Source organism: Bos indicus x Bos taurus, chromosome 15 (genome assembly GCF_003369695.1).
Source record: "Bos indicus x Bos taurus breed Angus x Brahman F1 hybrid chromosome 15, Bos_hybrid_MaternalHap_v2.0, whole genome shotgun sequence".
NCBI classification, from domain to species: domain Eukaryota; kingdom Metazoa; phylum Chordata; class Mammalia; order Artiodactyla; family Bovidae; genus Bos; species Bos indicus x Bos taurus.
Window position 1 is genome coordinate 9,577,308 of NC_040090.1, and position 27,806 is coordinate 9,605,113.

At 54.4% G+C, this 27,806-nt stretch overlaps 1 protein-coding gene across 1 annotated transcript; it reads left to right on the forward strand.

Moving 5' to 3' along the window:
- Window positions 1-7,987: 7,987 nt before the first annotated feature.
- Window positions 7,988-26,837, forward strand: ALX4 (ALX homeobox 4). The gene is made up of 3 exons (XM_027562601.1): window positions 7,988-11,141; window positions 20,005-20,133; window positions 22,567-26,837. The coding sequence occupies exons 1-3, from the start codon at window positions 10,689-10,691 to the stop codon at window positions 22,894-22,896; spliced, it is 912 nt and encodes a 303-aa protein (XP_027418402.1). The 5' UTR covers window positions 7,988-10,688; the 3' UTR covers window positions 22,897-26,837.
- Window positions 26,838-27,806: the final 969 nt, after the last annotated feature.

Here is a 27,806-nt window from a genome sequence, read left to right on the forward strand (position 1 = left end):
TTTCTAGCAGACACACTTATCAGAGCTCTTAAGGTGTGACTGTGACCAAACTCAGTATTTCTAGTTCTTGGAACTTTTGCAAAGGTAACTGCCACAAAAATGTCAAGGGACTTAACTATAAAGGTATTCATCACAGGCCTGTTCCTATTTCAAACAATCAACAATCCGTATACCCAACAGTAAGGACTGAGGAAAGGAAATAGAGTTTGTCTGTACGATGGAATACTATGCAGCCATTAAAAGTGATGTATTAGCAGAAGAATATAGAACAGGATGGAAAGATGTACAGGGCAGTGATAGGTTTTACAAAAGACTTTTATAAAAAATTATGTTTCCCTTTTCTGTTTATGTATTATAGTTTTCTTCTTTGGGCTTGTCTTCATATAGAACATAGATAACTGTATGTAGTGGGGGTGGGGAGGAAAGCCACGAAGCTTACAGAGGAAGATACCCAGGGAGAGTAGGAGTTAGCCAGGTGCACGAAGGGCAGAGGGCGTCCCAGCGAGAAGGATGCAAGGGTGGGGAAGCCTGAAGCCGCTCGAGCAGTGTGTTGGGGGCGTGCGGGCAGGTCAGCGGGACCGGAAGCGAGGTGGAGGGGCGGGTGTGGCAAGACGTAAGTCTGTGAGGGGGACAGTGGCCGGTCCTGCCTGGGGAATCCTGAATGCCATAGTCAGCCTGACTCGAGCATTGGCGGTTTTAGCAAAAAAAATAAATACATAAAATAAAAATCTAACAACAAAACCAGTATGTTCCATTTAATTTGAAGTTCAAATAAACAATGAATAATGTTCAGTACATTGTGTCCCTTACATACAAACGAGTTCCATTCCGAGAGCGAGTTCGTAACTTCACTTGGTTCGTAAGTCCAAGCAAGTTAGCCTAGAAACCCAGCGAGCACAATCGGCTATGTAGTACTGTACGGAAATAGGTTTATCATACTTTTCACACAAATAATATCAATACATAAAAACAAACAGAAAAAATTAAACATTTTTCATCTTCCAGTACAGTACCTTGAAAAGTGCAATAGCACAGTGTAACAGCTGGCATAGAGGAGCTGGCCTCCAGCACACAGGCAAGAAGAGTTGCTGGCTGGAGGAGGGACAGGAGGTGGGAGACGGTAGAGCGGAAGGATCGTCAGCTATAGGAGATGGTAGGGGCCAAGCTGCAGTTTCACTCGGGTCTGACACTGAGGGAATGCACGTTCGCATCTTTGAAAGTCTGCAACTTGAAGGTTTGTTCGTAGGGGACTTAGTGCATAAGTATTTCCCATGCAATATTTGGGACATGCTTTTACTGAAAAAGTGACTCCTGTTTCTCTGAAATTCTAATTTAACTGAGCACCCTGTACCCTATCTGACCATCCTGATTGGAAAAGCCCCTGATACTGGGAAAGACTGAGGGCAGGAGGGAAAGGAGGTGGCAGAAGATGAGATGGTTACGTGGCATCCCTGACTCAATGGACATGAGTTTGAGCAAACTCCGGGAGCTAGTGAAGGACAGGGAAGCCTGGTGTGCTGCAGTCCGTGGAGTTGCAAAGAGTCGGGCGCGATTTAGCGACTGAACAACAAGGAGAGCTCTGGGTTAGACAGGGTGGCCCTAGACCAGCAGTGTGCGTCTTAGACACTGTCTCCGGTTGTAGTGGAGCGTGGTGATCTGAGGGCAGAGGAACCGGTGAGGTCTGAACGTAAGCCAGAGCTCTGGGACTCTCCAGCACCCACGAGGCCTCAGAGCCGTGGGGGGCGGTGCCCAGTTTGTGAGGACGGTAGCTAGTCCCACCTCGGAAGGGGCCTTTCTCTGAAGCATCACTGCCATCCTCCTCTGCTTCCCTGCAGCGCTTCCCTCCGCCTCCCATCACACAGCCCAGTCCCAAACCTACCGAGCCGGCACCATTCAGGATTCTAGCTGCTGCTTTCACATAGCATTTTAAAATGATGAAAGAAATTCCTGTTTATGGTAGGACAAATAAGAAAATTAAGTCAGACTAGAAACAAAAAAGCAACTAAACCCAGATACTGATATTCTTTACTTCTGGAAACTGCTAGAATTTTCTAAGAACAGACACCGCATCCTCACCTCCCCTTTTTTCAAAATAAGTTTTACTTACTGTAACATGAACAACTTTCAGGTAATAAAATGCTATTCTTGGACATCAGTTTCTTTCATTTTTCATCAGTGTTTATTGAACCCCTTCTGCATACCAGCCGCAATACTAGGCATTAAACCAAAAGGCTAAGCCAAACAAATATATTCAGATATATTCCCTGTTTTATGGAAGGGAGAGAGAGACAATAAATGAAGGAAAAAACAAATAAATACAAAATAATATGTGTTAAATACCAAGAGAGAAACAGTGTGTAGAATAAAGAAAACCAGGAAGGATCTTCCACTTATGGAAATATCATCCTTTATTTGACCAATCTCCTATTAATAGAGATTTTGCTTATTTTCAATTTTCCCATATAAAAATGCCACGAGGAACTTTCTCTCTAGTTAATTCTTTGTGTCTATCCATAATTCTGTCTTTAAATCCCTAGAGGTGAGATTTTGGGTGAAGACATACAAACATTTTACCTGCTTAGTTTTTCTTTACTATATTTAAACCCAATTTTGTATTTTCTCTATAGTTTTATATATTTTTTATTTTTTTAATATTTTTATTTATTTTTGGCTGTGCCGGATCTTCCTTACTGCACGAGCTTTTCTCTGTTGCGGTGTGCGGGCTTCTCACCGTGGTGGCTCCTCTGTTTGTGGAGTCCAGGCTCAAGGGCACCTTGGATTCGGTACTTGCAGGACGTGGGCTCAGCGTTTGAGGTTCCCGGGCTCGAAGAGCGCAGGCTCGATAGTTACGTTGCAGTTTGGCAACCCACTCCAGCGTCCTTGCCTGGAAAACCCCATGGGCCGAGGAGCCTGGTCGGCTGCAGTTTATGGGGTTGCAGAGTTGAACACGACTGAGCAACTGACAGACAGACAGATGGGCTTAGCTGCTCCACAGCATGTGGGATCTTCCCAGACCAGGGATCGAACCCGTGTCTCCTGCACTGGCAGGCAGATTCTTTACCCCTGAGCCACCAGGGAAGCCCTGTAGTTTGCATATTTTTTATTTTTTAAATAGCATGCTGAAAATTTAAACTGAGGAGCGTGATTTTATGAATTTGAACACGTTCCTGTACAGATCCGTGTACTCACAATCACAGCTGGGATACAGGATCGGATAGTCCCATACACCAGCCCTTTGGGGTTAAAACCACCCCAGCCCAGCCCCAGGCCACCAGCGATCTGCTCTCTGTCCTGGGACTGTTTGTTTGTTTGTTGTTCAGTTGCTAAGTCGTGTCCAACTCTTTGTGACCTCATGGACTGTAGCCCGTCAGGCTCCTGGGTCCTCCACTGTCTCCTGGAGTTTGCTCAAATTCACGTCCACTGAGTCGGTTACCTTCCCCAGAATGGCATGCAATAAACAAGTGGAGCCAGGCACCATATACCTCTGGAGACTGGCTTCTTTTACAGACAGTAATGCTGTCTTTGAGAGTCATCCACAGTTCACATCACTAGTTTTCTCCTTTTATCTCTGAGTAGTATCCCATTGCATGGCTGTTCCATGGTTTAAAGGACATTTGGGCTGTTTCCAGTTTGAGGCGATTGTGAACAAAGCCACTATAAATATTTGCATACAGGTTTGCCCTGAAAAGAAGTGTTTGTCTCTTGAGGGCGAATGCCTAGCAGTGGGATGTCTGGCTCGAGCCATGAGAGTGTGTTTCGTGGTATAAGGCACTGCTGCGCTGTTTTCCCACCACTGATGGAAGCGAGTTCACGCCCTTCAGTTCCTTGATATCTCTGGGTATCATCCAGTTTTATTTCCATCGCTGTTGGTGTGTAGCCATATCTCATGAATATCCCTAGTAAATAATCTCTAATTGGTAATACATTGAGCTGGTTATTATATTTGTTAGTTGCTCAGCCTTGTCTGACTCTTTGGGATCCTGTGAGTTCAGGATAGCCCCCCAGGCTCCTCTGTCCATGAAATTCTCCAGGCAAGGGAATGGGGTAGCCATTCCCTTCTCCAGGGGATCTTTGCAACCCAGGGATGGAACCTGGGTCCCCTGCATTGCAGGCAGATTCTTCACCATCTGAACCACCAGATGTATATCTTCTTGGGTGAAATGTCCATTCAAATAGTTTACCCATCTACCTGCTAAGTGCCACGCTTTATTCCCATTTCACTAGTTTTCCGCTAATGTGCTTTTTACTGTTGTTCCAGGACCCTGTCCGGGAAACCACATCACATTTAGTCCTCCATGTCTCAGCCTCCTGTGACGTGTGACAGTTTCTCAGACTTGCCTTGTTTGGAGAAGCACGTTTGGGCCTTGGGTGGGTGTGTGTTGGTGGCAGGAGTGCCTACCCCACCTCGTGGGTGGCTGGCTGAGTCCCTGGCTTACCTCTCCTCTTCCGCCTGGCAGTTCCTCCCGGACAGGAACACAGTCCATCTCGGCCCGGTACACACAGATAAGCTCCACGTGTGTTTGCTGAAAGGTCGCCCCAGCATGGGCTCCCCCGTTGGTGTATTTTATTGGGCCTGGACCTAAAACTCGGGCCATCCAAGCTGAACTCGGGACAGAGCCCAGTGGCAGATAAGGTGGGCTGGGGACGTGATCGATGGCTCACCTTTAACCTCTGCCCCCACCCCCGCACAACTGTTTGGACAGCGATGGGTTTACTCGGTGCCCTTTAAACAGCAGGAAAGGGCCTCACGCTGGCCTGTTTTCTTTAAGGAGATTGCATTGGCGCTGTGCACACTGCCACAGGGCGTGTGAGGCTGGCTCACCCGAGAACAGGGCGAGCGGTGTGTCCCCCACAAAGCAGATGTTTGGAGGAAAAATAGATATAATCAAAACCATGGAGGATAAAATTACTCCAGCCCCTTAGACAGACGCTCCATACGTCAGAGTGTGTGCACAGCTACACACACACACACACACACACATACACACAACTCATGTCCAGACCCACCCATGGCTGTCTGCAGGCTCACGCTCACTCACAGACACACACAGCAGCACACATCCACTGGCACACACGCCCACTGGTGTGCCTGCCCTTGACCACACAAGCCTGCACGCTCCGCAGACCTATCCGCAGGCAACTACACATATGCTGCCCACACCCATTCACAACAGCAGGCTTGTGCTACATGCCCGAAGGCGCACATCCGTGCACAAGAAAGGGATACACGCAGAAAGGGCTCCAGCAGCCTCTCCCCAAATGGCTTCAGAAGCTCATTCTCCTTAAATCACAATCACAGAAATAATTCTCTTGAAATCACAGTCATGAAAAAAAAAAAAAAATTAAGGTGAACTTTGGAAATCTTTCAAGGCCTTTCATGTCAAAAAAAAAAAAAGTTAGACTAGGTTGGAGCAACACCCTAGGATTCAACCAGGATGAGTAGATAGAAGCTAAGGGGCTTCCCTGGTGGCTCGGACAGTAAAGAATCCACCAGAAATGCAGGAGACTTGGGTTAGATCCTTGGGTCGGGAAGGTCCCTGGAGGAGGGAATGGCAACCCACTCCAGTATTCTTGCCTAGGGAATTCCATGGACAGAGGACTCTGGTGGGCTACAGTCCATGCGGTTGCAAAGAGTCAGACATGACTGAGTGACAAAGCATGCACACAAGAGAATGAAGAAAGGTACCCCGTTTCTTGTAGCTCTTAAAATCCAACAGCCAAGGCTGTCCGGCACAGACCAGTTGGCCCTCAGAAGAGGCGAGGCCTCCTCCCCAGGAGGAGAACAGGCAGAGGCTCAAGGGTGTCTGTGACTCCTGATGAACAGTAAGCCTTGAACCAAACGCCGCCCACTCATCAGAAGTGGTCATGGGAGTCTCTGAAGGGTGTGCATCCCTCCCTGGGGGCAGGCACTCTGGATTCTCGACGTTCTGTGCACAATACATGATTCCTCTGGGTAGTCTGGGATGTATTTCCAGATCAAGACATTCCGGGGGAAGCTGCAGCTCGCGAGGACATTGTCTTGGGCCCCCAAAGCCTGGGACAAAGCCCGCCCAGGGGTCCCTTCCCGCTCTGGATGGGGCCAGAGACCATGAGGGGCTGCTCCAGGGAGGATGTGGGGAAGCCAGCCGGGCAGGCAGGTGGCCTGGTCCTAGTGAGGGCTGTCGTTCAGCTTCATGCCAGCAGCGGATGCCATGTGGCCTCAAGAAGGCGCGCCCGGCAAAGGGGTTAGCTGGGGCCTTTCCTGTCTCCTGGTGTGGCAGTGCAGTAAATGCAGAGCTGGTTCCTGGCAGATCCTGGACTGGGTTTCTGGAAACGTCAATTCTAGAGCCCCCATTCGGTGCTCCTGCGTGGCCTCCCCCAGCGTGTCCCCCTTGCTCACTGTGTGGAGACATCATCTGTGTCTGCCTGTTCTTCCTCCTCCTGCCTCCTTTCGGTCTGCCCTCTTCCCCTCTTGTCGTTCGGTGATCTCACCTCTTCCTCCTGTTTCAGCTATCAGTTCTGATGGAGGCACTACCCACTGCATGCCTCTCTTTCATGCACCCTCACCAGCTTTCTCCATTGTCTCCGAGGATGTGTTTGTTCAGCAGACGTCTCTGCACGTACCCTGTAGGTACTGCCAGTGAGTACACAGAGGTAGCTGGACAGGGTGAGAGCTCGATAATGTTTGTATTGGCCATTGATTCCTCGGTAACCTCCTGCCTGCCCCATCCTGGGCTGAGCAGGGACAAATGGCCCAAGGTTCCAGCCCTCAGGGAACTGGTTCCCTGAGGAGAAGCTGGACCTTCAGGGTTTGATTAAAACGTAGGCAGCAACTAGATGGAGGGGGTCTGTATGATTGCCGCAGTTTGGGAAGGCTTCCTGGAGGAGCTGGTGCTTGACTGGACCTTGGAGGTCAGCTGGAAAAGAGGGGCGTTCCAGACAGGTGGACAGAGGAGGAGGTGAGGGAGAGCAAGGAGCTCAGCGGTTTCCTTTGTTCAGGAGTGAGTCAGCCTGAGTCTCAGGCCCTCTGTTTTCAGCGGCCGTCTTGTTGAGGAGGGGCTTACGGAGCAAGCTGGATCCTGACCAGGCCCAGGTCTCGGGCCATGGTGCCAAGTCTCTACCCAGCCTCTCTGGATCCTCTAGTTGGAGAGCGATCTGCTGGCTTTGCCCAGAGCCCAGCACCACCACCCATCCCATCCCTGGCATTCACCTGTCTCACACGGGCCTGTTAAACTCAGGGCCTCCTACAGAACAGCAGTGAGAGCTATATTTATTCAGGAGGATGGGACACTCAGAGGCATGGTAGCCATCTCCAGATGTCCGCAGGGCTGCCTTGGGGAAGGCCCATGGAGGTTTGGAACCCATGCCAATGAGCCAGACCGCAGGAATCAGACACAGGCTGGACCTTTGGACAGACGGTCCAGTGGTCCTGGGGGCGATGAGCTCCGTCACCAAAGCTTGAGTGACAGCACTGGGTGCAGATGCTTATAGGGTGGCAGGAGGTGGGAACTGATGCCCCCAAGCCTGGCACTTTAGGGATGAGTACCTTGGCTTGTCATTCTAATGGGTTGGGTCAGAACCTTGGGGAATTTTCCTTTGCTGTCTCAATTAGGGGCCAAGCCTCAGAACCTAAAGTGAAGTCAGTGAAGTCACTCAGTCGTGTCCGACTCTTTGCAACCCCATGGCCTATAGCCTACCAGGCTGCTCTATCCATGAAATTTTCCAAGCAAGAGTACTAGAGTGGGCTACCATTTCCTTCTCCAAGGGATCTTCCCAACCCAGGGATCGAACCTGGGTCTCCTGCATTACAGACAGACGCTTTACCGCCTAAGCCACCTAAAGCAAGAATAATCAAGACTTGAGATTTGGAAGGTCTCGTCCCTCTTCGAGGGCCAGAGAGGCCTCGGTTTGCCAGAATCCCTTCCGTCTTGAAATCTTGAAGCCTTTCTAGTTAGCTGACGTTTGCCTGGACAGATATGCCCCCAGCCTCTCCCCACTCCAGGTCCCAAGGGGAAGGTCCCACTGGAGACTGAGGCGGGAGGGCTGCCCCACAGGGCCGAGATGCCATTCCTGCCTGCACTCCCCACTGCGGACAGGGCTTGCCTGCTCCCATCGGCACAGGAGGCTCTGGCACTTGGAAGGCGTCCTCTGAGGTCACAGGCAGATTTCGGGAGAGCTGGGACGAGGCAGATCTCCGCACCTTGGGCCTGGGGTCTCCCATGCTGCGCCCCACACCATGCTGTCCCCCCATGCCTACCCTTTCAGTGGGTGGATGGAGGTGGGGAAGCTTCTCTACTTGGACGACTGGGTGTTCAGCCAGCTCCACCCGCAGTGAGCCTAGAACCAGCTCAGCGGGGGTGGGCTTCTCCCAGGGGCCACATCCTCACTCTCTCATCCTCGGGGACTGGTTCTCTGCCTCCTTGATGTGCAGACCATACCTCTTGATTACGTGAGGCCCTGGGGATTCCTTCTGGTTTTCCCTCTCTCCCTGGGAAAGGCCCCAAGACCACGGGGTAGAAGAGAAGGACTGACCCAGAGCTGAGAGCCTGCACCCTGTCCCTATTGGCACATTTCTTACTCTCTCTGGCTTCTGTTTCCCCTGAATTAACACAAGGAGTTTAGTCCCTACCGTCCCTTGATATTTATAACATGGAGTTTCCCCTGCTCGGCCCAGCCCCTTTTGCTGTGTGGGGTGGTCCTGAGCCCAGGCTGGATGCCAGAGGATACGGGAAGGGTCCTTGGGGTCATGGGATGGGGTCTGGGCAGCAGGGCTTGGGCACAAGGGGCAGGGGCTGCAGCCACTGCCTGCTCCCCGAGTCTGGCCTCCAGGAGGTTGCATAACAGAGATGTTTATTTTTGGTGAGACTGGGTGGGATTTCTTCTCTTTTAAAAAAAAAAAAAAACCAAAACATAAAATGTATTTGTCTGCCAGGAAGATAAATATCTTTGCTGAAAGCTCTCAGCCCAGCTGCCAGCTGCAGTTTGCATGACGCTGTCACCAAAGCCGTGGCGGTCTGCGTGTGCCTGGACTCACACGGGTGTCATCCGTGGTGCCCAAGGGCCGGCCCCCCAGCCTGCTGGCGCCCATGCTGCCAGTGGCCCTCAGGAACAGCCTCCTGAAGCTGCTTCCAGGCCCACTCTGAGCATTCACCTCCACTCCCTTTCCTCACCGCCTTGGGCAGCCTGTCCCTCTCAGCTCCCCAGCAATAAGAGAGCCCCCAGTAAACACAGAGTGCCAGGGAGGAGGGCGGATCCGAAGCTTCGGCCCCAGGATCTGGTCAGGGTCAAGGGACCGGGTCTAGAGGCACCGTTCTGACACCTAACACCTGGGGCTCAGATCTATTCCCAGAGGAGGAGACCAAGAGTCAGAATGGTGGAAGCCCATACAGACCACAAATGCTTGTTATGATCAGAGCTTTCACACATGAAAAGTTTTATCCAATGCTCCCCACACATGTCTTATTATCCCGTATGTTATTTCACTCTATAAGTAAAGTCAGAGTCCCCAGTGGAATTTGGCTCAGAGAGGGACTCGCACCCCATCCGCACCCACTCCTGGGCTGGGGGACTCCAGGGAGGGCCTGCCCACTGGGAGGACTCTTCCAGGGCTAGACTCTTCTGCTGCTCACAAGTCTAGACCAGAACAGGGAGCAACTTTACCTGTAAGACGTTTTAATCCCACAGCTACCCTTTGAAAGAAAAGAAGGAAAGAAAGAAAGTGAAGTCGCTCAGTCGTGTCCGACTCTTTGCGACCCCATGGACTGTAGCCCACCAGGCTCCTCCGTCCATGGGAATTCTCCAAGCAAGAATACTGGAGTGGGTTGCCATTTCCTTCTCCAGGAGATCTTCCCGACCCAGGGATTGAACCCAGGTCTCCCACATTGTAGGCAGACGCTTTACCGTCTGAGCCACCAGGGAAGTCCCTGTGAGGGAGATCCAAGTATCTGTGCCCTCATTTCATAGAGGGGGAAACTGAGGCACAGAGAGGCTCAGCGAAAGGTCCAAGCACACAGCTCAGGAGTCAGACATGGGGGGGGACTCACACCCTGAGGCCAGTTGCAGGGCCTGTCCCCTAACCTCCGCCCTGGGGCGAGTGTGTCTGCCCAGGGCACTGATGGGGCTATCTGAACAAGGATGAGCTCGCCCTCCCTGCCCTCCCTCTGTCTCCTCACCTTGACCTGCACTGGATAACTGGTCCTTGCCAGCTCTGAGCGTCCAGGAATCAGCCGGCAGAGTCCCGTTCTGCTAGACAGCGGTGGCTGTGGGCCCCGGGGCCATGAGCTTTGTGTAAATCTGCTGGGCCTCCCAGCTCAGCATCCTGGGCATGTCACGGGGAGGACCCCCTATTTCCTTAGTAAACAGCCCCCACCTGGAGGGGGCAGGGTGCTGAACCCCAAACAGAATCAGGCCAGGCAAGGAGGAGCCTCTCCTCCTCACCCTAAGGCCAGTTGGGCCAGACATGGCTGCTGGCTGAGCTTTTGAGTCCGAAGGACTGAGACAACATCCTCAACACCCAAAGGAGAAGTTCTGGCAAGGGGAGTCCTAGAGGGAGGAGCCCTGGGTCAGTGGGGGCGGAGGGTAAATGTTATAGAAGTCAGATTGGCTGGCCCAGAGTCACAGGACACGGTGCTAAAAGGGGCCCATGCTGACGTAACGGCGAAGAGGCTCAGAGAGGGAAAGAAACTTAGCCAAGGTCACAAAGCACGTTAATGACCTTAGAACCCAGGCCTCCGGACCTTGCATCCCATGCTTCCCCGAGAAGGGAAAAGCAGGGAATGGCTCCCCCGTCCCTCCTACCTCTCGGGCTGGGTTCAGCCATTGCTTTTTTGACTTTGTTTCCTCCCCCTTCAGCCAAAGAGAGCTCCCTGGGTGAGCCAGAGTTGCCACCCGACTCTGACACGGTGGGGATGGACAGCAGCTACCTCAGTGTGAAGGAAGCTGGGGTGAAGGGGCCCCAGGACCGGGCCAGCGCCGACCTCCCCAGCCCAATGGAGAAGGCCGACTCGGAGAGCAACAAGGGCAAGAAGCGGCGGAACAGAACCACCTTCACCAGCTACCAGTTGGAGGAGCTGGAGAAGGTCTTCCAGAAGACCCACTACCCCGATGTGTACGCGCGGGAGCAGCTGGCCATGAGGACCGACCTCACCGAGGCCCGCGTGCAGGTCAGTGAGGGTGCCAGGGAAGGCGGGGAGAGCGGGGCTGGCCCCTTCCGCCAGTGGCCCGAGACAGGGCCGCTTGCCCGTCCCCAGGCGCACCAGGGCTTTCTTCACCTCAGCTCAAGGAGCTCGCCCCTCGCGCCCCTGCCGTAACCAGAGCAGGTCTGCTTTTGTTCACGTTCCCATCCTGCTTCATGCTCTGGTTGGCAGGGGCTAGGGCGGGGCTCCCAGGGAAGGGGCAGGCAGCCCGTCAGCTATGCTTCTGAGTTCTGTGTGGTGTGTGAGTCCAGGCTCTCTTGCGAAGGAGGTGATGACGATGAGGGGTCTCTGCTCTGGAAGGCCTACCTCTTAGAAAGGAAACAGGATGAACTTACAAGACATCCATGGCACCCCATGGGCAGAAACCAAGACAATCCAACTCTTCTCTTTGCCCAAGCTGGCTGCCTCCTCCTCCATCTTTCAGGTCCCAGCTCAGTATGCCTCCTCTGAGAAGTCTTCCCAATCACCATGACTACTGCCCCCTACCATCACCCGACCACCAAAACACTAATCCCAGCACAGGCCAGCAGAGTCCACCATAGCTCAGCACAACACAACACACCATAACCTAACCCAACGTAGCTCAGCACAACACAACACACCATAACCTAACCCGACATAGCTCAGCACAACACAACACCCCGCAACCTAACCCAACACAGCTCAGCACAACACAACACACCATAACCTAACCCAGCACAGCTCAGCACAACCCAACACCCCGCAACCTAACCCAACACAGCTCAGCACAGCACAACACACCATAACCTAACCCAGCACAGCTCAGCACAACACAACACCCCGCAACCTAACTCAACACAGCTCAGTACAACACAACACACCATAACCTAACCCAACACAGCTCAGTACAACACAACACTCTGCAACCTAACCCAACACAGCTCAGCACGGCCCAACACAGCTCAGCACGGCCCAGCACAGCCCAGCACAGACAAGCATAGCCTAAATCAACACAGCTCAACTCAACAGAGTCCAGCACACCCAACACAGCTCAGCACAACACAAACAACTCAAGTCAACACAGCTCAGCTTAACAGAACCCAGCACAGCTCAATACAGGCCAGCAGAACCCAACACAATACAACATAGTCTAAACCAACACAGCCCAACACAACACATACAACCCATCATAACCAAAATCAACACATAACTCAAAAGACTTCAATACAACCCAACACAGCTCAACACAGCCCAACATAGCCCAACACAACACAACATAACCCAAATCAGCACAGCTCGACTCAACAGAGCCCAACACAGCCCAACACAACACATACAACCCATCATAACCAAAATCAACACATAACTCAACAGAGTTCAACACAGCCCAACACAGCTCAACACAACACAACACAACACAACATAACCCAAATCAGCACAGCTCGACTCAACAGAACCCAACACAGCCCAACACAACCAACATAACCCAAACTAACAGCTCAACCCAACACAATCCACATAACCCAACACAATACAACAGAACCCAGGACAGCTCAACTGAACCCAGCAGAACCCAACCCAGTGCAACTCAACACAGCCAATCACAACCCAAACCAACACAGCTCAACTCAATAGAACTCAGCACAACCCAACACAATTCAGTGCACCACAGTGGAACCCCATACAGCTCAACCCAACCCAACACAACTCAACCTAATACAACACAAACAAACCAGGTCACCTTCTACCAGTTGTGCTATTTTATCTTAGAATTTATGATTGGCTTAAATTATGTCATCTGTTTGTCTCATCTCACTAGAATATGATGAGGGCAGGTACGGTCTGATTCTTCATCACTATAATTCCCACCAATTAGAGAAGGCTGAACTAAGATCAGAAAAGGCAAAAAATAAATATATGTGGACCAACTGACCTCCTTTGTCCAGAGAGGTATGTCTCCCCTCCCTGCATGAAATTGTAACAAAGGAAAACCAGAGAGGATGCAAAGTCCTCTAAGCACCCCAACCATAGATGACAAGATAAAGCTCAGGCTTCAGCGTAACACTAAATGAACGCCACGTTTGGCCTGCCTTCCCAGCCCAAATCATGTTGAAATAGCAAATCAAGTGTTTGCAGATAACAGTGTTTCCCTCTCCCGTGGGCTATAGAAATCAACAGCTTAAGAGCAAAGAGGAGTCTTTTTAAAAAAGCAGCAAGCTCAGCTGGGGTCCTTTCGGTGCCAGGACTGAGAGCCCTGTTACTCAGCAGACCCCAAGGGTGCCCCTTCTCGCCTTTTTTCACTAAAGAATCTTCTGCAGAGTATTCTGAAGTGAAGTGAAAGTCGCTCAGTTACGCCTGACTCTTGTGACACCATGGACTGTAGCCTGCCAGGATCCTCTGTCGGTGGAATTCTCCAGGCAAGAATTCTAGAGTGGGTAGCCATTCCCTTCTCCAGTGGATTTTTTCAACCCAGGGATCAAACCCAGGTTTCCCACACTGCAGGAGGATTCGTTACCACCTAAGCTACCAGGAAAGTAGAGTGTTCCTAAAGTGAAAAAATCTCTCAGTTGTGTCCAACTCTTCGAGACCCCTTGAACTGTAGCCTGCCAGGCTTCTCTGTCCGTGGTTCTTCCAGGCAAGAATACTGGAGTGAGTAGTCAGTTTCCTTCTCCAGGGGATCTTCCCAACCCAGGGATCGAACCCAAGTCTTCAGCATTGCAGGCCAAGTTGTTATCATCTGAGCCACCAGGGAACCCCTACGGTGTCAATAAAAGGCTCACCAGTCTTTGTTTAACAAGGCAGAGACATTTGTATTAATAGCATGGTCCAGAAACTAGATCATCTAAAATGGCTAAAGTGTAAAAGAGACTGGTAGTTGCCAGTGAATACACAGCCATCCAGAAACACCAGGGAACTCTGAACGGTCAGCTCATTTATTCATAAATTCCCCAAAGCAAGCTTCCCACCTTATTCCTCTCCAGCTCACAGTGAGTGTTTGGGGAAGGAAGACAGGCAGCTGAGGCCTCACTGTGGTTCCAGAAACCTTCTCACACCCACTGTCTCACCTGAGACTTCTGGTGCCCCAGACTCTGGACAGGAACCCCAGCCTCTGGCCTCAGCTCAGCCAGTGGATTTGAGAGGAGCGTAAGGAGTCGGTGGAGAGAGAGCAGCTGGCTATGGGATGTTCCTGTAGGTGCTGTGTTGATGCAAAATGAACTGTCTGTTTTCTGTGAGGTATACACATGTACACGTGTGTGCACACACGTGTGTGTGTCCCTAACAAATGGACAGAAGTGCCCAGGAGTAGAATTCGCTTAGCATTGATAGGATGATCCTTCTGGTACCACACACGAAATGACGCCAGAGCATGTTTAACATTCTTCAGGCACCACAGTACAGCTCAGGAGTGTTCTCTCTACACACACACACATTTATGCCTACTTCCAAAAAGGAGCTGGGGCAGCTTACACTTAAAAGATTTATCTTCATCCTCGAACAATAACAGTGCCATGAAATGGGAAGGTAATTATGTCAAAGACCTAGGCTAAGCTAAGGATCCTAGATTTCACTGAGCGCAAATTTCAATGCTGAGCTTCCCAGCCGCCAAAGCGAAAAGGGGAACTGTGATGTGCTGCCTGTCTTATCATCTCAGGGGGAGACCGCAGAATTCTAGAAGGCTAGTGCTGGAGAGGACCACCTCGTTCTCTCATTCGCTATCGAGGAGGAAGAGACCCAGAGGCAGGAAACCATCACCTGTGACCAGGTGACTCAGGAAAGGTGATGGGGTGGCCGTGCTGAGAATAGAATGAGGGACCCTGAGTTCCAGCCCTTTCCAGTGCTTTTCCTGTAGTTTGCCTCACCAGGAACACGTGCCTAATTGTTCTGAGACTTTACTTTGTATAAAGGCAGCAGGGTTGGTGGGATTGGCAGGTGCGTCAGACCTCTGGGTTGCGCTTGGCAGTGCCCTGGAGATGGGGGGAGGTGGGGATGGAACCCCCTGCTTGCCTCTGATGAGTTTGTTGGGGGCCCATACTCAGCTGATGGGAAGCCAGGTGCCTGGCACAGAGTGACGGTGGGGACAGGGACGGGCCCCCCCGCCCCCGAGATGGACCTTTCCTGGGAAGAAACCCGGAGTTTGGAGCCGCTCCAGGGGGCTGCAGGGGCCTCTTCTGTGCTGTCTGGGATTCCAATCTACGCAGCTGTGTCTGAAGACAATAAGGCAGAGGCCTCCCCGCCCTGAGCCACCCCGCCCTGGCCCCAGATGGGCTGCGGTTAGCAGGGGCCTCCGCCAAGACAGTTGGTTCCTTGGGGAGAGGCCCGTGCTGAGCGGGTCCAGGCCAGGGTGGGCCAGGAGCGGGGTGGTCCTGGGCTGCTGTGACGCACTGAAGGGAAGGCTGGGGCCTCTGGGTCCCTTCTCCTGCCCAAGGTTGCCCAGTGGAGTCAAGCCTATGGGCTGCAGAGCCTGAGGCCCAGGGCATCTAGGGGCGCAGCTGTCAGCACCCCAGGCTCCAAGGGTCAGAAATGGGAGGATGCTCTAAGCCTTGGGGGCCCATGAATGTGAGCACAGATGGGGCCCGGGAGGATACCCCTGCCACCACCCAAGTTTATGCATGATGAGAGTGAAGACCAGGAAGCTAATGGAGCTTAAGCCTTATCTGGGCAGAAAAGCTCCAGCCTCATCTGCAGGGTGAGGCCCCAGGGAGGAAGGGGCTGGAGGTGGGCAGTTCTGTTCCCCCCAGCCTGCTCCCCACAGCCGTGCCGCCTCCCACGATCTCCATCTTAACCTGCAAAGAAACCCCTCTGCCTGACCCTCTTCACTCCCTTCCCAAAGGCCGAGCGCTCTCAGCTGCCTCTCCCCCAGCTCATCTGTCTTCCCAGATAACCCAGGTCGCCCCTCTACCCCGCTCCGCCCCGCCCGCCGGCATTCCATCTCCTGTCCCCCGCCCCCCTTTCCCACCACCCCTGCTCTGCTCCTGCCCTCACCCCCAGGCCCCCTTTGCCAGCCCTGTGTGTCTCCCACTGTAGGACCTGAGTCCACAGAGACTCAAGGGGGCGGCCCCCACCACAGTGGCAACCTCACTTTTTTCTAGGCTTCTCCTCAGCCCTGAAGAAAGCAGTCCAGTCGTATATCTAGATGCTTCCAGTGGGCTTCTCCCCTCCCCCTGGCCTCCCCTCCTGCCCAGAAAACCCTGGGAGGCTGAGGAAGGAGCGGAAAGACTGAGCTAAGCCTGCAGGAAATTAAACATGAAATGAAAACAAGCGCCTCTGATTCATTCTCTCGTCCTGCCCCCAGTCCCCCATTCCAGGCCACTGATAAAGGGGGATCCCATTTCAGCGTCCCGGAGAGGAGACCCGATCCGCCCTTGGCTCCCAGTGGGCGGCCTGGGCCTGGACCCCAGGAGCCCTGGGAGGAAAGGGGGGCCCCCCTGGGAGGCTCTGGGACAGCGGCTGAGGCCCCAGCCCGGGAGGGGATCAGCTCCGGGGAGGAGGGGGACACAGGAGAGCTGATTCTCCCCCACAAGATGGGGAACAGTGGTGCTGAAAGAAATGCCGGCCGCTTGGGGGTGTGTGTGCGTGTGCGTGTGTGTGTGTGTGATGCTCGTGCTTATGTACTGGCTGGGAAGGCGCAGTCTCACCCTCCCTTGGGGGTATTTGGGTATGTGTGTGGTGTGTGTATGTGTGTTGTGTGTATGTGTGGTGTGTGTGTGTCTGTGATGCTTGTATACTGGCTGGGAAGGTGCAGTCTCACCCTCTCTTGGGTGTGTGTGTGTGTGTGTGTGTTGTGTGTATGTGTGGTGTGTGTGTGTGTATGTAATGCTTGTATACTGGCTGAGAAGGTGCAGTCTCACCCTCCCTTGGGGGTGTTTGGGTATGTGTGTGGTGTGTGTATGTGTGTTGTGTGTGTGTGTGTGATGCTTGTATACTGGCTGGGAAGGTGCAGTCTCACCCTCTCTTGGGTGGGGGTGTGTGTGTGTGTGTGTGTGTGGTGTGTGTATGTGGTGTGTGTATGTGTGGTGTGTGTGTGTGTGTGTGTGTGTGTGTATGTAATGCTTGTATACTGGCTGAGAAGGTGCAGTCTCACCCTCCCTTGGGGGTGTTTGGGTGTGTGTGTGTGTGTTATGTGTATGTGTGTTGTGTGTGTGTATGTGTGTTGTGTGTGTGTGTGTGTTGTGTGTGTGTTGTGTGTATGTGTGTTATGTGTGTGTGTGCTGTGTATGTAATGCTTGTATACTGACTGGGAAGGTGCAGTCTCACCCTCCCTTGGGGGTGTTTGGGTGTGTGTGTGTGTGTTATGTGTATGTGTGTTGTGTGTGTGTATGTTGTGTGTGTGTGTGTTGTGTGTGTGTTGTGTGTATGTTGTGTGTGTGTGTTGTGTGTGTGTGCTGTGTTTGTGTGCTGTGTGTGTGTGCTGTGTATGTGTGGTGTGTGTGGTGTATGTATGTGTGTGGTGTGTGTTGTGTGTTGTGTGTGTGTGTGTGTGATGCTTGTATACTGGCTGGTAAGGTGCAGTTCACCCTCCCTTGGGGGTGTTTGGGTGTGTGTGTGTTATGTGTATGTTGTGTGTGTGTATGTTGTGTGTGTTTGTTGTGTATATGTGTGTTTTGTGTGTGTGTGTGTGTGTGTGTGTGAGATGCTTGTATACAGGCTGGGGAGGTGCAGTCTCACCCTCTCTTGGGGGGCTGTGTGTGTGTATGTTGTGTGTGTGTGTTGTGTGTGTGTTGTATGTATGTGTGTGTTGTGTGTATGTGTGTGTGTTGTGTGTGTGTGATGCTTGTATACTGGCTGGGGAGGTGCAGTCTCACCCTCCCTCGGGGGGCTGTGTGTGTGTGTGTTGTGTGTGTGTGTTGTGTGTGTGTTGTATGTATGTGTGTGTTGTGTGTATGTGTGTGTGTTGTGTGTGTGTGATGCTTGTATACTGGCTGGGGAGGTGCAGTCTCACCCTCCCTTGGGGGGCTGTGTGTGTTTATGTTGTGTGTGTGTGTGTTGTATGTGTATGTGTGTGTGTTGTGTGTGTGTGTGTGTGTGTGTGTGTGATGCTTGTATACTGGCTGGGAAGGTGCAGTCTCACCCTCCGTCCCCACCCCTCCCTCCCCACATCAACATGAACCACACCTACCGCTTCTTTTTTGACTTCTTTCTTCTGAAAAAGACAGCTGGAAGGGAGCTATAAATAAACCAGGGCAAAGTCCTCTGAAAACTCAGAGACAGCACTTGCCCTCCAGCTGCCTGTGGCCCTTGGAGGCACAGCCCCTGGGAAGCCGGCAACACGGATGCTAGCCCAGTTTCCAGATGCACAAACTGAGGCCCTTGGAAACGCGGGGCAGTCCAGCAGGCGCCCAGGGGCCCAGCAGCCTCTGTGCTGCCCTGCAGGGGGCGGGCCAAGCCCTCTGGCCCGGCTCCGCCCCCCTCCTCCCAGGAAGCTCCATGCCCTGGGCCGTGGTGCCAGGGGCGTGCCCTGCACCAGAGTCAGCGGGCAGGTGTGTGACGAGCTGCCAGGAGTCTCCCTCTGAGGAGCTCTGGAGCCTGCCTGTGAGCCAGCCTGAAGTCAAGCCTGCTCACGCCCTCTCTCCCATCCTCCCTGGTCCCCGTCACCCTCTCCCCAGACCCCAAGTCACCTGCAGGGGTGGCAGACCCCAAAGCCAGCTCTTGCCCACGAGCCTTGGGAAAGTTCTCAGCCTGCCAGAAACGCTCCTGCAAAGGAAGCTTCCATTAAGCCCAATAGCTTTTGTTGGAAGGTTCTCAATTTTTTTCCTAAGTATGAAACAAGACCCTGGCTCATACACACCTGACTCAGAGACCACACTCCCCTAGAGCACCCTGGTCAAGCCAATGTGCCACCCCCGTGCTGAGTGACAGCTGGGCCTCCCCTCCTCCCTGGCATCACGCTGCTCTTGGGGGCCTGAGATTGCAGCAGCTTCTCTTCACAACACCAAGGTGACCCTCCCACCTGGCATTTGAGGGCCCCTACCATCTGATTCCACCATCCTTCCCCTCCCATCACTCTCCCAGCTGGTGGCGTGGCCGGGCCGTTTCTAAACTCAGCCTGGACTTCTGTCCCTCCAGCCCCCACCTTCCCTCCACAAAGCTGTCCCTGACTGTCCTCCAACAGCCTGGCTAAAGCCCTGTCTCCCAGAGAAGCTGTAACCCAGGGGGTCCAGACTCTTTCCACAAAAGGCTGCATGGGGGATTCAGGAAGTGGAAAACAATGGAAAAACCACACGTGTGTGATCCTCTGTGTGTGCTTAGTCGCTCAGTCTTGTCCGACTCTCTGTGACCCCGTGGACTGTAGCCCACCAGGCTCCTCTGTCCATGGGACTCTCCAGGCAAGAGCATTGGAGTGGGTTGCCATGCCCTCCTCCAGGGGATCTTCCTGGGCCAGGGATGGAACTGGCATTTTATTATATCTCCTGCATTGACGGGCGGGTTCTTTACCACTTGGCCACCCAGGAGAATGACTCTCTGGTGAAGCTTTCACGGCTGTCATCAGATTCTGCCGTAGTCTGTGGCCCCAGAGGACTGGGCCGCCCCATGTCAGGGCTGGTTATTTGACCGCTGAGATGACTGGTGACGTGTTCCGTGTGCTTGTGACACTTGCCTGCTCTGGGTTCTGAAGTTCAGAAAAAGGAACCTATTGGCCCGAAGTCACGCCTACGACTGGGGTGTGAACTGCCTTCCCGGCTCTCAGCGTCGATCCTTCCAGATTATCAGCTCTTGAGCACGGAGACCAAGGCAGATGTGTAATCTGTAGCCCCACAGTCTTGACCTTATAACTACAGCCAGAGGGGCTCGAGGGCAAGGTTGGCGCTGCCTCGAACACGGGGGCCCCAGCTCCGGGCCTGACCCCGGCGACCACTGCTCTGTCCTGCAGGTCTGGTTCCAGAACCGGAGGGCCAAGTGGAGGAAGAGGGAGCGCTTCGGGCAAATGCAGCAGGTTCGGACCCACTTCTCCACAGCCTACGAGCTGCCCCTCCTCACCCGAGCGGAAAACTATGCCCAGGTGAGTCCCTGCCCCCAGCTGCCTGCTCTGGGGCCCTTAGGAGGAACACCTTCCCTGGAGAGAGAGCTCGGGGCTCTAAGTCCCCGCTTCAGGCCCGTTCCAGGAGTGCACTTGTGTCTCCAGGATGTGGGAGGCCCAGAATTCTCTCTGCCCCCCATAAGCGTTGACCCAGGCTTGGCTGGACTTTAGGGAAGGGGAGACTGGGGGAGAAGCTTGAGAATGACTTTTCCTTCGGCCACTTTGGTGACGGGCATCAGAACCAAGGAATGCTGAAGGCCAGGGGCCCTCCAGGCCACTGGGAGCCACCCAGAATGTTTCCTAGGAGAAGGGGTTCCTGAAGTTGGAGGACGTGAGTGAGGCAAGGCTGGAATGAATGTGGGATTCTGAGACCCAGGATTTAGGCTGTCATCCCAGCTCCAGAGCTTTCTCCCTTCAGGCAAGTCACATGTCTGAGCCTCAAGTTTCTTCACCTAGGAACTGGGTCTTTTAAAAGAACCTGCCTCAGGACTTCCCTGGCCAGTGGTTAAGACTCTGTGCTTCCATGGGCGGGGGGCCTCAGGTTCAACCCCTAGTCGGGGAACTAAGATCCCACATCCCACACGATGTGGCCAAAAAACAAAAAAAAGCACCTGCCTCAGCTCTTTCACCAGGTTGTTGGAAGGTCTACATTAGATTGTGCAAAAGTGCTTTGTGAATTACATGGTTTTAGGAAGGTTGCTTCGTATGTCTGCGACTCTCCCAGGCGTCTGGCCCATTTCTTCCCATCCCTTCCAGAGCATCTTCTTCCACGGCTGTCCTTCAGTCCCCTTCCTGGTGGCACTTGGGTCCTCAGTGGGATGTCAAGGGACGGGAAGCGATGTAGGTGAAGTCAGGCAGCCAGGACCCTTGGAGAGGTGCATTTGGGGCTGAGTGCCATCCTGACGCCCCTCAACCTGCCCTGCAAAGGCAGCCGGTTCCTCCCTCTCAGGCCTCCTTGTGCTGTGGCCTCCGCCTTCTGCTCCAACCCTGGGCCCGCCCATATCTTTCTCTCCTCTCTCCGTCCCCCCAGCCAGCCTCCCTCTGTCCCTGGGAGGATGGACCTCCAGCCCGGACTCCCTGGCCTTGACCTCTGCTGCCCGAACTCACACACCAGAGGGGCTCATGCTTTCTTTCCATGCAGCAGCACACACCACATCCCCTAGGCCTCTCAGAGAGGGGGTCCCCATCACCCGAACCTGCAAGCAGTTCTTGTTGTCACTGCAGTCACCATGGCATCTGGGGGCATGGCCGCCTTGTCACTCCTATTATTACAGACTTCTCTGAATGTACTCCAAACGCTGGGGGCAGGGGGCAGGCCGGCAGATGCTGCTCCAGGACCACTGAGAAGCCCTTTCACGTGGCCGAGAGGTGCACCATCTCCTCACAGCCCATCCTGCCCACCAACCCCCCTGCCTCCCATCACCCAGGAGAGATGCATTTCTGGCTGAGTCCCCAGTTCTGCCTCCGCTTAAATGCTGGGGCAAAGTGGGGTCTAGAGCTGGAAGCTGGGGAGGGGGAAAGGATTTTAGCCGCGCAGATAGAAGACAAAGTGTCCAGTTCAACCCTTCACCCGCTGCCCGAGCACCTTCCACCTCCTCCACCTGTCTCTGCCCCAGCCTGGAGCCTGTGGGCATCCCACCTGGCTCTATCTGTCCACTTACCACCTCTCAAGGCAGCCCTTTCAGACCCTGAGTTACTTCTGAAGCCTCAAGGGCACCGGCCCCTAGGACCTCCACTACTGACCTTGGCTTCTGAGAGAATTGAGGCCCTCCCGACGTCCACTCTCAGAGTGGACAGCCTCGGAGCCCACGTTGCCATGCCAGAGCTCTCTGAGCTCGTGTCCCCTCCCATGGATCAAGTCACGAGGGCGTGCTGGGCCTGGGGAGGAGCTGGAGCGGGGTGAGGCCCAAGTGCTGACCCTAAATGGGTCCATGGATGGAGAGACAGAGTCTGCCTCTGCGTCTAAAATCCGGGGCTGCCAGGAATTCCCTGGCGGTCCAATGAAGAGGACTCTGACCGCAGGGGGCACAGGTTCGATCCCTGGTCAGGGAACTAAGATCTGCAAGTGGTGTGGTCAAATAAATAAACAGAATCAGGGGCTGCCCTCAGCTGGTGAGCCGTGCCCCAGGACGACCCTTTCACTGGACTCTTGATGGAATTCGGAGTTCAGTCCTTAAAACGGAGTTTCTGTCCACTGCTCTCCTGGACCTGGGAACGGAGGAACCAGAGCATAAAACCCCGAGGCTCCTAGGGGGCTAGGTGGCCAGGCAGGTTTGGAGAGCCTCCCAGGTAAACACTCAGGAATGGTTTTATCATCAGGATGGGTTTGTAAGTGAAGAGAGGTCCCCCGTGTGGGACAGGAAAGCACCCCTGTGTCCAGCCAGCCTGTGACGCGTCTCCCTCCCCTCTCCCCAGATTCAGAACCCGTCCTGGATCGGCAACAATGGGGCCGCCTCGCCCGTGCCGGCCTGTGTGGTGCCCTGTGACCCGGTGCCCGCCTGCATGTCCCCTCACGCCCACCCCCCCGGCTCCGGGGCCAGCGGCGTCACCGACTTCCTGAGCGTCTCGGGGGCTGGCAGCCACGTGGGCCAGACGCACATGGGCAGCCTGTTTGGAGCTGCGGGCCTCAGCCCGGGCCTCAACGGCTATGAGCTCAACGGGGAGCCGGACCGCAAGACTTCGAGCATCGCGGCCCTCCGCATGAAGGCCAAGGAGCACAGCGCGGCCATCTCTTGGGCCACATGACAGGGCCACCCCGCCCCATCCCTGCGCCCTCCCCTGCCCTGTGGCACTGGCCATGCCCATGCTCCCCAGGCCCCCGGGCCCCCCACTCAACTCCCCTCTTAGGCACCTGGCCTGGGCCCAGGAGCCTGACCCTCAGCACTTTCAGCCGCCCCAAGTCTGAGGCCCCCGGGGACTGTGGGGAGGGAAGGGGGCAGCGGGCACCGAGGCCAGGCGCCCCCGCTCCCGGCCAGAGGCAGTGGAGGCAGCCAGGTGGCACGAGTTTTGCAGCTTTGCATCCATTATAAGCTGAAGACCCTTTCTCCCCACTCCTGCTCCTCCGCCCTGCCTGGTTTGACCATTGAGTTGAGGCTAGATTCCCACCTGGACCAGCTGTGGCTACGGTGCCGTCAAAGTCCGTCCTTCCCTCTGCTGTGTGGTCCCCGATCACCAGCCCGGTGACCGTGTCTGGAGAACAGATGCCCTGCCCAGTCAGCCTCTGCCATCCCATCTCCTGTGCTCTCCCTCAAAGCCCATGGACTCCAACCTCCTAGACCCAAGGCACCCACCTCGCCTTTACCCTGGACGTGAGGAGCCCCCGTCCTGCTGACTGTCCCCTGTGCTGGATGCTGGACGCACCCGGAGGGACAGGGCAGAGAGAGAGGAGCTGGAGCCGAAGGAGCCCGCCGTCACCCAGCCACGCTGGTCCCCTTGGACCCTGAGGCTCCGGATCTGGGTGAACAGTGCAGGGAAGGAGACCCGCTGCCCACGGCCCCACGGTGCTGGAAGCACGCTTCTAGGAGCCGAGAGGGCTGCAGGGAGGCATCCTGCGGAGGCAGGGGCTCATGCACACATGTCGGCTCTCCGGCCACCTTGACGCCCCACCTCAGGCAGGATGATGGTGGCAGGGGGCAGGTCTGGGTAGCTTTGTTCCCTGTCCAGTCTGGCCCCTCCAGGTGGAATCTGAAGATCCTGGTCACTTGCTGGGGCTGTTGGGCCAGTGTCCTGGTGCAGAAGGACTCGCACCTTGACACAGCCGCTAGGGCCTGGGGGCACGGTGCCAGAGGGTCCAGAGCGGGTTGTGGGGTCTGGCAGACGACGAGGGCACACTCACCCGGCCTCCGGGCACCAGGTCGGCCCCCACGCGCCCTCAGACGGCCTTCCCGGTTAGCGGCCTCCTGCATCACACCTGCCCAGAGCCTTCTGTGCAGTCCTCTGGGCGTAGGGCAGAGAGCGCCTGCCCTGGCAATTCTGCCCCGTGGCATGGGTGACCCCAGTCCCTTGTTCTGGCCTCCAGAGGGCTCATGTGGGGCTGAGCTCCTTGGGGTCGCTTGCTCTGTTCTGGACACAGTGCTTTCTGGAAGCCAATCTCCCTGCCTGCAGGAAGGGGCCTCCTTCTCAGGGGGGCTGCATTTCCGTCTGACATGCAGCCTGCAGCTTGAGTTTCAGCTCCAGGGCCCAGGGGTCAGCTAAGCTCGGGGCATGGGGTACCCATCCTCCAAGGCCGGCCTTTTGAGCGCTGGGAGGCCCCCTTGCAGGTATCCCCGAGGAGAAGGGTCTGCTTTTTATCCCTTCTACCCCAATCCTGTCAGTGAGGAGAGCTAGGTCTAGCTCTCTAGCTAGGCCTGGACTCAGCACAGCCTCTTGGGTGGGTGGGGAGGGGTGAGACCCTCCCCCTTTGACCTGCTTAGGTTTTTGGGGACGTGGTCATCTCCAGCTGTGTCTCAAGTCCTCATGTGCTCCAGAAACAGGACTATGGAAGGAGCTGGCCTCAACCTCCCCCTAGTAAGAGTCAGACCTCTTTGGGAATCGTAGCTCTAAAGTTGATCTTCTCGAAGTGAAAAGCATCTTGGACACTGAATTGAATGTTCTTGGAGACTTAGCTTTAAGTGTTTTCTATGTTTGAGGATCTGGGAATAACTCTTAGGAAGGCTTTTCTAGTTCTAAGCTTGGCTGAAACAACTCAAGACTCCCAAAATCTAGGAAAAGGAAGGAAGAAATGGCTTCAGGATGGAGACAGTCCCCCAGTTCCTCCTTAAATGCCATCATGGCTGGAAAGACCTGGGAGGTATGTTCTCACCTGGGTGAGAATCAGACAGAGAGAGAGAACCAGGATAGACACCGAGGGGGAGGGAAGGGAGAGACACGGCTCTTAAGTGGAACCTTCTGGAAGGGACTTCTGGCGATCAGTTCCGCTGTGTGTCTGCTTTCCACCTGGGCCAGACCTCAGTCAGGCAAATTCCACCCCAAACCTTGAGAAGAAAAATCTTCCGATAGAAGAAGGCTCTTTGGCGCTGACCGCCCGTCCCACCAACGCAGCTAAGTATTTAGGATTAAAATGTCGGCCTGAAACACCTCTGCATCTCCCTTCGGGCAGCTGCCTGCCCCTAGGCCTGCCCTTGGCCTGTCCCAGACCCTAGGGCCTGCCTGACACTCCAACAATCACAGAATCGCTGAGCGGGAAGGGATCAGAAAACTTCTAGCCTGCCCAATCCCTTCACAACGGAGATGACCCCAGTCCCCAGTGGGGAAGGTCATCATCCTGAGCCACATTTCACTTGAGGCAGAGCTAAGAGAGGGGCTCTGATGACTGATGCTGCGTGGAGCTCCCCAGGGTGGGGGGCTGGGCCTAGGCCTTCTGCCTTCTCAGCTGCTGGGGTGGGAGGTATCCCGCAGCCTCTCCTGTGATGACTAAAGCAAGCTTGGGTGTGACTCTCTGGGCTGGCGGCATCCTCAGGAGCGCGGTCTCATGAAGGCAGGTACAGGGGAGAGTGGATGGCTCCGGTGGTCACTGTTAAGCCAATAAGCTAAAAGAGGTGGGGTTTCCTTTGCTCTTTGCCTAAAATCTCAACAGAGATGGCCACACAAAACCGGAAATAATGGGTGGCTGGCAGGCCCCCGGGCAGCCTCCTCACGCTGCCAGCCCCCCGAATCCTGCTGGGAACGTCTCGGCGGCCAAGGCTTGACACTACGGTGCTGCTACCACCCTCAGATGCCGTCGCTGCTCCCAGGGCAGCGTGGGGAGAGGGGGCTCCGGGGACGCACGGAGAGGCTTGTCCCCGAGTCTTCGACGGCACTTGGAGGACACGGGCTTTGGAACTTTCCTTGAATTCTTTCCACTATACTTGATTCTCGGCTCTCACTACCATGCCCCCAGCGTGGGGAAGCATGGCGGCCAGGTTGGTTCAAAGACACTGCCAGGGGGTGGCGGTAGCAAGCGTGAGGTGGGTCCCTAGTACACGTGGCCGCGGCCACATCGGGCCCAGCGCCAGTGTCCCCTCTGCCGTCTTTCGGCTGGGTCGACGAGAGGAACTCCTCCATGCAAACGACCATGAATCCTGCTTCTGCGGCTTTTCTCCCCCTGGGCTGGACAGTTCTGGGGCTTCCGGTCTGCTTGACGGCCTGGTGGGGACTGAGGATGGCTGGGCAAACGGGCCCCCAGGATAATAATCCATGACCACAAAAGAGAAAACTGGGAAGACAAGGAAAACTCCACTCCTCAAGTTCCCGGGAGCCCACGTGATGTCTGTAAAGATGCTGAGGGGGAGGAAAGGTGTCCCAGTCAACCAAACATTAACCTGCCCTGCCCTGTCCCTTCTTCCCCTGCACTTACACACACAGAGCTAGGCCTTTATACTACTGATTTTGAAGGACAGTTTTCAATGTCTAATAGTCTGTTTGGTGTGCAGTGGGTTGAAAAGAGAGCTGAGTGCTGGAAGGAACATGAACCTCAATCAATAATGACTGTTCTCCTTGTAAGATATTGTAACCCTGTATAAATGCAACTTTTCCTTTAGCTTAATGGCCTGGGGTGGAATATTAAAAGTATATATGAAAAAGACATTAAAAATTCAGAAAAAAAATGTGTAAAAAAAGGAAGTCGGTTCCATAAAGTTTTACTGCCTATACCACCATGTAACTACATTATAGCAAAATATTAAAAAAAAAAGTTCTTGCCTTTTAAAGTAAGTTATTGCACTTACATCTTTGGGGGGAGGGGAGGACTGCTGGACTGTTGATGAGGAGGGGGCGTCGGGGTCCAGGCGTGGGGCCGCTGCGCGTTCGCAGAGCGCCCTTGTCTGGGCACGGCCCACACTGTCCGCTTGGTTGTTGTTTGCAATAAACTCCTTCTCCTTCCTCCCCTCAACTGGAACCTGTCTGTTTTGTTCCTAACTTGTGACAGATGAAATGTGATCAGAGGGGCCTCTGAAATCTCACGTTAATTGAAGTCGGCAAAAAATACTAACAATGCCCTTTTGAACTGCTGACACAGTACAGAATGGATTACCAGGGCTAGATTAACAACAGGTGGCCGGCCAGGGCTCCTGCACAAAGAGGGGCGCATGGCCTGCGAGGGGCTGGAGCACCCCCCCCCAGTCATCCCAGAGGACCTGCCTCCACGGCAGACAAGCAGTGGAGGGAAATCAGGGGCCGCCCCTGCGTCTCCAGCGCGCTCATCACGGCCCCTCGATATCACTGGTACCATCTGGGTTTCCGGGGTCTGTTCTGAAAGCGAGGGGCCAGCTAGGGCCTGGAGGTCAGGGTAGGGAGACCTGGCTGCTTGGGACAAATGGTGCAGGATAGGCTTCCAGGAGAGGCAGGTCTCTGTCCCAGCTCTAACGCTTAGTGGCTGAGACAGCTTGCAGGAGGTAAGGCCTGGGGATTTTTTAAAGCAAAGCACTAATATACTAATTATAAAGCCAAGCTGGAGGCCTGGATTTTGCTATGCAAGAGGTGCTTCCTTGCTTTCCAGCCTAAAGGTGACTCAAGCAGTTAGTCTCCCAGGGACCCCTCTGTATGCTGAAGGGGAGGCATCCTTGTTTGCCTGACCATCAACTCTCACATCTGAAGGAGGGGAAGAAGCCTGTCTCTGCCCAGTTTCCCAGTTCATGGGGAGGTATGCGTGAGATGGCCCATGCCTGGGCTTTGTAAGC